Source organism: Camelus ferus, chromosome 12, assembly GCF_009834535.1.
Source record: "Camelus ferus isolate YT-003-E chromosome 12, BCGSAC_Cfer_1.0, whole genome shotgun sequence".
NCBI lineage: Eukaryota > Metazoa > Chordata > Mammalia > Artiodactyla > Camelidae > Camelus > Camelus ferus.
This window is the reverse complement of record NC_045707.1, coordinates 38,781,562-38,796,370: the sequence shown is the minus strand read 5'-3', so window position 1 is coordinate 38,796,370 and position 14,809 is coordinate 38,781,562. Positions and strand designations below refer to the sequence as shown.

The following is a 14,809-nucleotide window of genomic DNA, read 5'->3' as shown; positions in this document are numbered from 1 at the left end:
CAGTTGAGGATGTACGGATTGACGGGCCAAGGAATGTAAGCTGAATAATGAGTGAAAGAGTGGTAAAGCAGTTGAGTGGAGTTCTAGGTATGGTCAAAGCCCAATTCAGTATGCTTGTAAATACAACATGCGTACACAGATCAGAGTCTCCTCTGGGTGAGTTCCACACAGATTCAATGTTCATCTAGTTTATCAAGAAGTAAGTACAACGAGGCCGGGTAAATATGTTTTAAATTTTATTCTTATTTGAGTTTACAACAATTCAAAGATGGCAGATGCCCATTATAAATGGGTATACTATACCAAAGCTGTATTATAAGGCAAGGAAGCCCAAAAATTACTGAAAGATCTTTAAAAATGTACTTCATTTGGCCACATCATTGATAGTCTACGCTGTGGAATTTTTGATGTCTCTCAGAAGATACATTTATGTCAATTTTCATTTTTATCAGGTTCTAAGAAACTTCATTAAAAAAATGACTGGTGGGAAAAAATGTTTTTGAAAAGATTATTTGTGTTTAAATAAAATGCCTGATAAATTAGTGAAAGGAAGAAGTTTAGAGGGCAAACTTATAAAAATACTGTGAATTTGTATTAAGTAATACTGATAATAAATGATTTTTGTGGGTAGATAAAGAAAGTAATCTTTTTGGTTCCATATGTATATAAAGGCTTTCAAAAAACCAGTAAACATTTTTAAAGGAATTTAAATCCCTTTTATAAGTTAATTCAGCTAATTAGTAACTGACTTTTCTATGCCTTTATTTTTTTCCCCCATTACATGTCTTTTGGACATTTTGCTACTGTAACCAATATTGGGTAGCAAAAGAGAAAGGGGACAGAACTCAAATCAGTCATCGAATTACTTATTAGCATCTATGAAAAATGCTAGATCTGGGAAGGGCTGTGACAATTAAATGTTCTATGAAATAAGGCATTGTTCTTTCTTCCAAAATTTTCATTTATCTTTGTTTTCCTTGGCCTTGGGAACATGAATAATTTAGCATTGCCTATACTTACCATCAAGGTACATTAAATGAAGATTCCCTTGTCTGAAATCAGAAAGATGTAGCAATACTCTATTCTACTTTAGAAAATCCTGTTTCTCCAGTTGATTTCCTCTCAGTTAGTTAGGTACTCTTGGTACACTTGGAGGGTCTTAGAAAGATAACTGGCCTAGGAGGTTGGAGACCTGGACTTTAGTCACAATTTGGGCAATTTGCAGCTGTACAACATTAAAAACGTAACTTCTCTGATTTTCAGTTTCTTCTGCTGCAGAGACAAGAATATCTACCTGACCTATTTCACAGGTACTGTTGGGAGTACTAAATAATACAGTGTATCTGAATGTGCTTTGCAATATGTAATGCATTAGATTAAAGTTGTTGGTAAGTGCTTTAAAAATGTGGTTTGCTATTGGTAAATGCTTTAAAAATGTGGTCTGCTGTGTTCTTTTTATGTTAAAAAATCAAAACAGAAGTCATTGGGAAATATAAATGCTTATGAATCATATAGACCAAATGTAAATAAGTAATTTACAAATGCTTTACAATAAAATCAAAGAAATTATTTACGGATTTTTTAAAAATAAAAAATCTTTGATGCTAAATATTCATCAACTTAACTTAATCATTCTTTCTTTTATAAGAATGTTCACTATGTGACATTATAACTCTCCAAAGGAGAAATTCTATAATTAGTTCAGTTCTCTGCCTTTAAAGCTTCATTATAAGGCAGAAGAATGGAATAATTGAAGTTTTAAAATAAGCAAAAATATATAACTCTAAACCACAGTCTCCTTATTTTAAAGAGCTTAATAGGAACACTTCCCCCAATATATTTATAAACAACTTACTATTTATATAATGTTAACACTAACTCACAACTTAAACCACAATGATCAAAGTCAATGTGCATTTCTTCTTCCCTTTATCAGTTAAATTACTAAATATCTGACAGTCTTCAGAGATTTCTCTGTATTTATTTTAAATGAACTATATGTAATATAAAAATGCTTATCTATTGAATAACTAAGGTGTTGGCCAAGTGTTTGGAATATAGATCAGGATTTTAGAAAAAATATCTGAGAAACATAGCAGTGTACCTGGTAGTGTCTCATGTACAAATCAGCCTGTGCAAACAGATGATATGGACAGGCATGAACAATAACTGAAGTAACCCACCAACCCCTCTTTTAAAATGGTAAGCTGAAAAGTTTCAATAGACTTCTTAAGAGCAAATGAATCATTAGTTCATTCTAAATCTTGTATCTTAGTTATATTAAATAGTGCAGTTTTTTTTAAATAAGAAAAGTATTAATTATAATGTAGGTATAAGAAATACTAAATTCTGGGCAGAAGCAAAATTCTTGCACCAAATGACAAAAGCGTAACAATAAAATGTGTTACTGAGTAACTCTAGAATGCTAATATGCCAACAGCACTATCATCTTTGCTATCAACAGTCCAAGATTCAGCTCTCCATCAAGAGTCTCTGTCTCCCTCTCACACACATACACTCTGACGATTTCTCACAGCATCTTGTCTTTATAAATGCAGCTCAGATTATCTTGTTTTTGACTATTGTCTTCTGAAAAAGATCAACATTCTTTCAACAGATCAGTGATCAAAAATGACCCCTCACTTTCATTAAAGGCCATTCTGTCTTTAAAGAGTAGCCTGCCAAGAACTTGCAGAGTTGAAATTAAATTAGCATTAAATTAAATTAAATTGGCACATACAAGCAGGTGAAAGTGAGTTTGTCTCACACTCAGCAGAACATACTGAGATCAGGTTAGGAGCAAGTAATTGGTAAATTTACCCTCAGCGGGCAGAGAGGTGGGCACAGTTAAAACTATTAAAAGCTTGACCAGGCCCCTTTCATTGTAAAGTTTGCTTTGCAGTTCACCCCATCTGTGAGACAAGAAAGACTAACCAGAACTCTGTTTCCTCTAACATGGCATTATAAGTTAAACAGTAATACAGTACATTTCTGCTACTGTCTGCGGTTTTTAAATTATTCATTGTAAATGTCCTATATTCTTTCCTATTTAATTAATTTCAGGGATTGAGCTTGGATCTATGCCTACGTCAAATTATCATTTATTCTCTGAAAAGCAGCACAAATACTGTTCATTCTGGTTTCAACACAAGTTCCTTAAAAAATGTTAAGGCCATTTAATGGAATCAAGGTCAACTGAAGATTACCCTGGCAGAAGTCACACTACTGAATAAAAATTTTTGAAAAAGAGCCATAAGTGGTTGTCTTGTGTTTTCCTTCTTGGTAACTGGAGAGCAATTTGTAGGATTTATTAGTCTCCAACATCTCCATCTCGATCTCCGATAAGCCAAAGAAAATGAAAACTTAAGGCTAACAAGGCTGTCCCGAGCAGATCACCCAGTGCCGTCAGATAGGGGATGGAGAAACTGTCTGGGTCCTTTCCTTTCCTCCAGAAATGATGGACCATCCAGTCGGCAATCCACAGCAAGGTAAACACCTAGAAGAGAACACCAAAAATTACTGCTGTGGCCTGGATGGTCCCAGCCCAGACAACATGGCCATATGGCTAAGACACTGCTTTCTCAAAGGAACAGCATCTAACTCAAGAACCATTCTGGAAAAGAATAATTGACAGGAATATTTTCTTTTCATAAGGGAAAAAAACCTATGTATCTCTGCAATTTATAACATTTTTCTTCAACTTGTCACATCTTTTCATTTTCTTCTAGCCTCCCCAAAACCACAATGATCCTTATATTTAACAGTGTTTGTTTTACAGTTGCCAAACCACTGTTACATGTCAACTTCTTTCTATGTGATAAATCTGTGAAGAAGGAAGAAGACATAGGAAGAAGGAAATAAAAAACTAAAATAAGGAGCAACATTCTCCTACTGCAGGTATAATGAAACTAAATGAAGATGGAGAACGCATCATTCATTTAATTACTAACTATGAGGCCCTCAGTGGATTGTCAAGGAAAAATCCAGTGCAATAGTTAGAACAATAGCCAGAAGGTAGGTGAACTGAGGAATGAGTTGTCTGTATAGATACAGACATGGACAGAGTCAAAATATTTCAAATGGCTGTTCAAATATGAAGGTGATAACATGGATTTTCTAGGAGATCAGGAATATTAAGACCTTTGTAATGCTGTGAATTTTGAGATCGGACAAATGGTTTTTTTCTTTGATCCATTTAAAGTAAGAAGATTCTCTAATTTTCAAACTCTTGAAGTATAAAAGGGATTTGGAATTAGAGAGGTTAATGTTGACTGGCTTGGGCCTGAGCTGGCAAGTATAGTGCAGTGGTTAAGAGCACTCCTCCACACCTTCTAGCTGACTGTGGGCAAGTTATTTAACCTCTCTGATTCTGTTTCTCCAAATGAACATGAGAGATAATAATGGCATCTACCCTCGTGAGGATGCTGAGAGGGTTAAACAACAGACTAAATAATTCAGGGCTGGGCACGCAATAAACTTTCAATAGACGCCTGTTATTAGTAGATTTTAGCAGTGTCACTGCTGTTACTAGTTGCAGACTCTCGGACAGTGAGAACACGGGTATGCAGAGGAGGAGGCCCACCCAGGTCTAGCCTCACCCAGGGTCTGTTACCCTTCGGTGCTCTGACAAGTAGGCTGTGGAAGTAAGGTGTCTGCCCTGGTTTCTAAACTTCTGTGTGCTGTGCTTTAGCTCGGACACCTTGTCCAAACAGAGAGATATACACCTGTCCCAAAGGAGTGAACTGCAGATGTCTTTGGACGTCCATCAGAGAGAGGGGTTGTACTTAAGTCCTATTTTCTTTTGCATGAGGTTGATTCTTCGTTAGTGTTTCACTGGCAAAGACTGCGAATCATACAACATTTCATCAGGACAATCTGTTTGCATGTGCAGGAAGCATGGAATATTAGAAATATTCCTGCACTTGGAAGTCATAAGGTCTGGATTTGATTCCCAGTTCTGCCATTTATCAGCTCTATACCTTTTGGGCAAACTTATTACCATTGAACCTCAATTTCCTCATTTGAAGAAAACAAAACCCAAAAGGGCCTAATACCTGCCATACTTAACTTTGAGATAATTAGCAGGAGCCTTGGTTTAGGAAGATGAAGGGAAAGGTAAAAAGGTGGCACGGCCTCAGGTTACATTAATAAAAGTGTAATGTACAGACCCAGAGAGGGTGTCAGCCCACTGGGCCTGGAGGATTCCAGTCACATCTAGGCAGCGTGTTAGGGACTTGTTCACCCCCATGTCTCTAGTGCCCAGCAAACTAACGAGCTCACAAAGTAGACGCTCAAGAGCTGACTGAACGCATGAGAACCAGCTGCAGACAAGGTCATACGAGAGACTCCTGCGAGAAAGAGGACTGTTTGTCCTGGGCAAGGGGGGCAAGAGATGTAAACTTAGGAAGGTTATTCTGTCAGCAGACACCAGTTTATAATACACAGCACCAGAGTTTTAGGGTAAAGGATAAAAGTTACCAAAACAACTTAAAAAAAAAAAAACAATTTGAGCTATCTATAAATGGAACAAGTTATACAGTAAACCCTGTATGACTGAAGTATATGAAGGCTTAATAAAGAAATGTGCTGACTGTGTGAGTAATACGTGCAGGAGGAAACAACAGTTTTAAAGACAATGAGGGGAGCTATTTTCTCTGGGATTGGTAGGAAATATAAACAAATAATCCATATTATATATGTGTTATAACATTACATATTTATACATTAACAATGTATTAAAGCTATATTTATGTACATTTAGAAAATGTACATCATACACACATGACATACAACTCACTGACTCCTAGTATAACATTCAGACTGAATGGGAGGTTCATCTAGAATGGGGGCTGGCAAACGACAGCCATGGGCCCAATTCAACCTACTGACTGTTTTTCATAAATAAAATTTTACTGGAACACAACTCTACCCATTTGTTTAACATTCTGTGTATCTAGTTTATGATTTAGTCCTCACAACAGTCTTATTAAGTAGGTACTATTATTATCTCTAATGTTCACTTGGAGAAAGTGAGTCAGAGAAGGTAAGTGACCTGCTTTGGGGCTACAATAACAGAATCACGTAGATGGGACAGAAACTACATGGCCCACAAAAACTGAGATATTTACTATTTGGCCTTTTACAAAAAAGGTGTGTCACCCCCTACTCAGGGGACAAATGCCTGCTCATGTGGAAAGAAAGAAAACGGCATCCCTACCTCATTCCCCCAGGTGAGATCCAGGGAGAGACAACTATAGAGAGCAGTACTTGGAAAGTTTAAGAAGACAATGTAAGAAAAGATCTTCAAAGCCTTAATGTAGGGAATCATTTCATAAATAAAATGCATAGTATATTAAAGGATCAGTTTATAAACAGTCTATAACCTACATTAAAGATTCCTGTGGCTCAATAAATACCATAAGTAAAATTAAAAATCATGCCCCTGGCTTGGAAAAAAGAAAATCTCTGCACTACATGTAACTGACAAAACATTGGTATTCCAAATATTTAGAGAGAATATCCAGAGAACTCCTACAGTTCATTAGAAAAAGAAATAATCCAACAGAAGAGAAAAGGAAACCTAAGGCTCTAATAAACATATGAAAAGATGCCCAACCTCACTCATAATATACGGGTGTAAACTGAAACCACATTGGACTCCATTTCATATCCATCTGACTGGCAGAAATCAACTTTTAAATGACAGTAACAGTGAACATTGTTTTTGAAATGGCCTGTTATGGGGCCATGCAGTGTTCAAAGAGGTTAACATGTATGAATTGATTTAATTTTCAAAACATCTCCGTTAATATGCTATGGATTTTTACTATCCTTATTTGATATATGAAAAAACAAAGGCCTTTATAGAGTGTAAGAAACCTGCCCAAGATCACACAGCTCATAGGTGGAGTCAGGCTCAAACTCCTCCACTGAAGTTTAGTCTAACACTAAAGTTCAAGTTCGTATCCATCGGTACAGTACACTGTTTTGATAAAACAGAACTCCACGTTGGCAACAGGAGTGCAAACTGGCACAACAACTTGGGGAGCAAAGTGGCCCTGTCTATCAAGTGTGAAGATGTGTATCCCCTCCATTCAGCAACTCCACATACAAACTGTTTTTTTTCCCCTTCTGCAGCACAGGCAAAAGGATAGAGCTATGTAGGCTAGAGGAGGCTGGCTAAGGGGCTCTGCTGACCCCAGGTCCTATGTGGCCCCCAAGGACTGAGGGGACCAATATCTGGGTGTCCTTGTGGCTGTTCTGTATACATACGTACTAAGGGAAACGTACAAGAGTATTCACTGCATCGTTGTTGTAAAAGCCAAAAACTGGAAATAAGCTAAAATGTCTACTGACAGAAGAATGGTTAAATTAACTCTTAGATCACACAACTGAACACTTTTATAGAAGCTAAAATAAATGAAAAAGAGCTACATGAATCAATATGAGTATGTCTCAAAAGCATAAGGTTGAATGAGAAACAGTTAAAGACTATGTACAGTATGTGATTCTAATAAGGTTTATAAGTATTAAAAGCAATACAATGTGTTATTTATAGATACACATATCTGTAGCAATAGTATAAAAACATGCATGGCAACGATACATACCAATTTGGAATGCTAATAACTGCTAGGGAAGGGAATGAAATGAGACCAAGAAGGGATACACAGGAGGTACCAACCACATATATAATGTATTTTTATTGATCATTTTGAAATAGTTATTTAAATAATCTGCTAACGGTTGCTAAAGCTGGGTGGTAAGTACATGGCTGTCTTATTTCCTATAATCTCCTGTACACTTGTACTTTGTAATACAAAGTGTAAGCAGCTGGGACAGTGGTAATTCACTGACCAGGGCTGCCTGAGCTACAACTTAAATACCTATCCAGAGGGCTGCCGAGAAAGGAAGGCAGTAAGTATGCCCTGTAGCATCCATGAAAGTTTGGATTTGTAAGTACCAAGTGGTGCTGAGGCTGACACCAAATGATTATTTAGAAGTCTGTGAATGGAGTAAGCAAATGTCTGCATTTTCTCAGCATTCTGGCAACTGTCCTCCCCAGGTAAGAGAATAAAGAGATGTTTTCTGGAGAAACTGAATGGGAAAGACTCAGGCCTCAAGGATACTAGGCTAGCCTATGAAGTACTGGCTGAGAATGAGGCTGAATTGGAAATCTGCAGTTAACAGTGGAATTCCTTCAGACCTTTATTTTCCTCCAAGAACAGTGGCAGGCAGGCATGTAACTCCCCAGGGAGGAGGTTGGATGTTCAAATCCGGAGGGCTCCCAGCAAAATGGCCAGCTGCCCCTGCCCCAATCCTCCAATAGTAAAGTGCCCAGTCAACAGTTGTCCCACTGCCAAGCTACTTAGCCTCTCCACGTGTCAGTCACCATCCTGTAAACTAGAGGAAACAACCCCTAACTCATGGAGAGGATGATGGGCGTATTAAGTAGTGCAGAACACTTAGGACAGTGCTTGACACACAGAAAGAACTTAACTACTCGCTATGAGTTTCTAAAAAAAAAAAAAAAAGGGTCCTATATGAAGAAATAAGAATCTAACTTTTTCAACAGCAGCAGTGGGAGAAAAGGGAGCAATACCTTCAAAGTCCCAAGAGAAAAGTATTTCTAATCTGTAATTCTGTGCCCAATTTATCAACCAAGTGTTGAGGGTAAACTAAAGATATCTTAAGACATGCATGTACTTAGATAAATTCTCCCATGTTCTCTTTCTTTGGAACTTTCCTGAAGATTGGTTGATGCAAAATGAGGGAGAGAACCAAGAAAGACAAAGGCTTGGGATCCTGGAAATAGAACAGCCAACCTAAGAGAGAGTGAGGGAAGGCTCCAGGATAGAGCTGGACAGCAGGCTGGGGACAGAATCCAGACAGAGCTGGAGGACAGGGTGCTCCAGGATAAGGGCAAATTAGCAATTATCTAATATAACATAGAGTTTTGGGGCAAAAGCCTAATTATAGGTGGGTGATAGCTGTGATGGAGCACTTGGCCAAAAAATTAAGGATAGGTATACAGAAAATGATGCAAGTGAAAAACACAGGGCAATTACCTCCAGAAAAAAACTAAAGAGACTTAAAAGGAAAGGAAATAAATTATAATACATGATATGGCTCTGTGATAAATGATAATATATAAATTACAATATAATTATTACTTATTTATTAAATAAAAATTGAGCATTACTACATTAGAAGGATGAAAGTTAGGGACATAAGGCTTTGGATAAAATAGCTAAATCCTCACTAGCATAACTCTAGGTCCACAGATAATTTCTTAAATTGATAGAGCAGTATTAGCAATACAAGTACAGTAGAGAGATAAATAACAGAAGAAAGAGCCAAAGGAGCTCTGGTATCTAGAGTATTAGTGTCTAGTGTTTACACACACATAAAATATCTAGAATAAAATGAATACAATGGAACAGAATAAAAACTATCAGCATGTAAAAAAAAAAGTATTAGCATGTATAGCACACAGTAAGGATATTTCACAAAACTTTTGTTTCAGCTATGAAATTATATAAATTTATATATAAATAAAACACATAAGTGTGTGTGCATTTATTTCAATATAAACATATTTCTTACTTAGGGTTATAGTAAAAAATGTTTAAAAGCTACTGATCTAACATGGACACCTTACCTGTTACATTCTAGGGATTCAACAAGTAAATCCCTGGAAGAGGAAAACCATGTCTTCTTTCTATTTGATCTCTTGGTTCCCAGCAGAATATTTACACATGATAAGCCTGAAACCAGTGGCTGGGTACTGAAGAGGCTCAACCACTGAGTAACCGTGTTACTGTTAACAAGTGAAAAGACCTCTACGTCTTAGTCTCCTCATCTCTAAAATGAGACTCCCAGGCTGGTCACAGAAGTTAAATGAGATAATACATTTAAGGGGTTAAGCAAATATTTGGTACAATAAATATTAGTACTATCATCATTGACCATTGATTGTTACTCTGTCTCAGAATTTATGATCTTCGTTTAAAAAGTAATTGGAATACAGACATGACTTTTAGCCTTCAGAAGCCTTCGTTTGGGCTTCTATTTAAAGTGGATGACTTTATGGTTCCACATGTTCTGGGTCTAAAGTACAAAAGTAAGAAATTTGCTGTCATGAACCACATAGTGATTGCTCTTACCTTTGCGTTTCTTCCCCCACCCCTACCCACATTCTTAGTCTAGTAAAGGAATTTATTTAAGTTCCCTTCCCATGCAATTTCTTTTTAAAGGTATTTTGACCACTGAAAGTTCAAGCAGGTTTAAATTTATTAATGTTTTTATAAATTAACAAAGGATATCAGTGTTTTTTTTGGAACACTGTGTAAATCAAAATCACAATAAGTATCAGATACTTCTTAAAGCAACATGCATTATTTTCAAACAAAATGATTACTTAAGAAATGTATGCTTTTTCACTGGGAAAACACACCCAAAATCTAACCAAGGGTAGACTGTGTTCTTACATCGTCTGTTTTTTATGAAATATGCATAACTTCTTTGGGTAAATATATCTTCTGAAAAGGCAACTTTGTAGCCCCAGCTAATTATGCATGTTCTAGATGTACTGCTTGGAATTTAAATAAATACATAAAGCACAAGAATATATATTTGCTTTGGACGATACTAATTCTCTCAGCCAGCTCCTTTTTTGAGCTAGAATCAACATTCTCATGCAACTACCCCTCAGTGTCCTGCTGCCAGTAACAGCCTTGTGTGTCGTGTGAAGAAAGATGATTTCTTGGGGAGAGAAATGTTTAGAAAGAGGACACAAATAAACACCACAAATAGCAAGTTAGTACAGTTCTTCCTAAGCTTTCACTTGCAAAGGCTGAATTTATTTCCCCTATGAAAATATGCTTCTCTAATTCCCAGATTGGATATGCTACTCAATAAAATCCAATATTTAAACATCTGCTAAGAAGAATTAAGGATATCGGTCAACAGGAATTCAATCTACTCCTGATATACAGATAAAAGCATCTTTTCTTTGGTGTGAATTATTTTTATGAGCTGGAACATGGGGGGTAATAGTCACTGAAGTTCCCAAGGAGTCCATGACACAAAAATGGTTATGACCTTTTATCCAAAAAAACCCCTTAGAATGTGTCCAGGAGACCATACAACAATATTCATAGCCTCGATTTTCAATAGCAAAAAAACTACAAACAACCTGTAAGTCCATTAAAAGAAGAATGGATGAAAAAAAAAAAAGAATGGATGAATAAATTATGGAATATTCATACAATGGAATACTGTATAACTAAAAGAGATGAACAACAGTTCCACATATGAATGAATATCAAATACAATGCTGGGCAAAAGAAGAAAGCCGCTTAAACACAAGTTCACTATGACTCCATATTTATAAGTTTCAAAACCATGCAAAACTGAAAGTATACATTCTTAGGCATACAAATAAATGCATTAAGTCATAGGGAAAAGCAAAAACTTGTCAGCCATGCAATTCAGAATCAATAGTTTGCTTTGAGGAAGAAAAAGGAGTGCATAGGTAGCTTTAAAAGGCACAGGTACTAAGGCACCAGTAGTGTTATAATTCTCAAGCTGACTGGTGAGTGTCCTCGTGTTCATTGTATTATTATTCTTTATACCTTACGCATGCCATTATTGTTTATCTATTCAATAGTTAACATACAATTAAATTTTTCTAAAAAACACAGTAATTTTTGGCTGAGCATTCATTAATCCTGGCCCAATTATTCCTGTCATTGGTCACTCCCTCATCTGACCATGTCATTCCCTTCCAATCATGCAAAGAACCAATGATAGCTAATGTCACTTAATATTATGATATGACAACCTGAAAATCAAGAAAAAAGTCAAACTAAATAAGATATTTCTTAGTTTAATAATAATAAGGAAAAAAGAGGAGAATAAAACATATATAAACAGCTAGAGAAAATGAACATTTACTGATTTTCTACTACACACTAAGTAAAATTACTTTAATGCTGTTAACATCCATAGAATATAAGGGAAAGATGCAATCAGCAGAGATCAGGCCCTAAACAATTTAGGTATTTCCTCTTTGCCCTCTGCCTGTAGCCCAAAGATGGCCCTGCTTCTAATGCCACCCCCTTTTCAAGTAGTAAGACTGTTGTCCAGCAAACCATTTCACTGGAAAAAAAGAATATTCATTCATTCAAAACTATTTATTGAGTGTCTTTTCAATATATTACTCAAATTTGAGATATTTAAAAAAAAAATAGCACACAATGGAGATTCCTCAAAAGATTAGGAATAGACTTACCATATGACCCAGGAATTCCGCTCCTGGGCATATATCCAGAAGGAACCCTACTCCAAAATGACACCTGCACCCCAATGTTCATAGCAGCACTATTTACAATAGCCAAGACATGAAAACAGTCTAAATGTCCATCAACAGATGACTGGATAAAGAAGATGTGGTATATTTATACAATGGAATACTATTTAGCCATAAAAACGGACAACATAATGCCATTTGCAGCAACGTGGATGCTCCTGGAGAATGTCATTCTAAGTGAAGCAAGCCAGAAAAAGAAAGAAAAATACCATATGAGATCACTCATATGCGGAATCTAAACAAACAAACAAAAAACATAAATACAAAACAAACAGACTCATAGACATAGAATACAAATTTGTGGTTGCCAAGGGGGCGGGGGGTGGGAAGGGACAGACTGGGATTTCAAAATGTAGAATAGATAAACAAGATTATACTGTATAACACAGGAAAATACACACAAGCTCTTATGGTAGCTCACAGAGAAAACAATGTGATAATGAATATATGTATGTTCATGTATAACTGAAAAATTGTGCTCTACACGGGAATTTGACACAACACTGTAAAATGATTATAAATCAATAAAAATAATGTTAAAAAAATAAACATGCAGAGAAACATGAAAAAAAATAGCACATGAAAATATTCGTGGTGGTAGTCTTTGAGTATGGGGGTTATGGACAATTATACAATGATGAATAGGTGTTGCTTTATGATAAGAAACAAAACTCAATAGACTAAAAATATCCCCATGAAACAAGACCAAAAAGCCCTTCCTTGACTGAGCTCAGTATGGAAATCTGTTTTTCCCCTTTACTAGGTAACATACAGTCTCAGAGAACAGATTTAAAAGGATAACAGTGAAATCTATAGGAACTGAGTAATGGATATCACTTGAAAATGAAAACTACCTGAAAGAAAATTTTGCAGGTAAAAGAATCAGAAGTACAGTTCTGAACTTCTCTGACGTACGAAAGCTAAACAAACCCTGAAAAGAAGATAACCCATTTTTATGGGAGGGGATTAAAGGAAGGGGCAAAGAAATAACTAAGATATTTGAAACCTAGAAAATAGATCTTTTCTTGATAAAGAAGGGTGTAGTCATTAGAGACAGAATATAGAGAAAAGAAGAGACTAGAATTGGATATACAAAGGAAGGAGCATGCTTAATTAATTAACAGCTAAGAAAAAGCAGCTTTGAGAAGTGCAGAATGGTATAATCACTTTGGAAAAAGAGCTTGGCAGTTTTTTTTTTATAAAGTTAAGCATGTATTTCCCATAAGATCCAGTAATTCTACTCCTGGGTATTTGCTCACAGGAAATAAAAACATATGTCCTATACAAAGACTTGTACACAAATGTTAATAGCAGCTTCATTCACAACAGCCCCAAACTGTACACAACTCAAATGTTCATCAGCAGGTGAACGGATAAACCAACTGTGATATATTCATAGGACGGAATACTAAGGACCAAAACAGAACAAATTATTAATACATGTAACAATATGGATACACTTCAAAAACATATGCTGAGTAAAACAAGGAGAAAACAAAGAGTATATACTTAGATTCATTTATATGAAATTCTAGAAAAGGGGAATATAATTTATAGTGACAGAGAAATGATCAGTGGTTGCCTAGGGCCAGGCTTGAAGGGGAACTGACAGCAGAGAAGCATGAGGGAACTTTTGGGGATGAAGGTAATATTCTATATGTTGACTGTGGTGCTTGTTACATGGATGCACACATACGTCAAAACTCATCAAATTCTACACTTTACATGGGTGTATTTTACTGTATGTAATTATACTTTCATGTTATTTTCTTTTAAATTGCATAGGTTGGAGAGGTCATCTTTGTATGTCAAGAAGCAATGTGCTGCACATAGGAGAGGTCTGACAAATGTCTGTTGAGCTTTTGAACCTGTCCAGAAAGGGAATGCCTAAAAATCTACAAGGACTCTGGTAGAGTTTTCTTCTCAGCAACAGCCTAGAGCAGGCGTCGGCAAACTACAGCCTGCAGGACAAATTTGGCTACCACCTGTGCGGCCCATAAGCTAAGAACGATTTTTACATTTTTAAATGGAAGGAAGAACTGTATTTTGTGACCTGTGAACATGATATGAAATCCAGTTCTCAGTGTCCATGAGTAAAGTTTTGGGGGCATGGCCATGTTCATTTATTCACACATTGTTCATGGCTGCTTCTGTGATGTCATGGCAGAGCGGAGGACTTGTGACAGAGGCCATGTGGCCCTGCAAGGCCTAAAATGCTGACTACCTGGCCCTTTACAGAAAGTTTGCTGCTCCCTGCCCTAGAGTACAGAGCCTCTTGCCGTCATCCTTCACCAGCAAACAATGAAATTACCAGGTTAAGTTCTCGGTCCTTTTACTTGTCCCGTGATGGAGCAGACAGAAAAAAGACTTTGGAGTAATACAAATCTAAGTGCACATTTTATCTACCACTTAACTACTTCTATTACTTTTGGCAAA

The 14,809-nt window shown here is 36.4% G+C and overlaps 1 protein-coding gene across 6 annotated transcripts in view; it reads right to left on the bottom strand.

Moving 5' to 3' along the window:
• Positions 1-214: 214 nt before the first annotated feature.
• Positions 215-14,809, bottom strand: part of SLC41A2 (solute carrier family 41 member 2) — a 104,382-nt gene continuing 89,787 nt past the window's right edge. For all 6 annotated transcript variants that reach the window (XM_032493445.1, XM_032493448.1, XM_032493446.1 and 3 more), the window contains exon 11: positions 215-3,496. In XM_032493445.1, the coding sequence (XP_032349336.1) occupies positions 3,311-3,496 (186 nt within the window). In that variant the 3' untranslated portion in view covers positions 215-3,310. The remainder of the gene's footprint in view (positions 3,497-14,809) is intronic.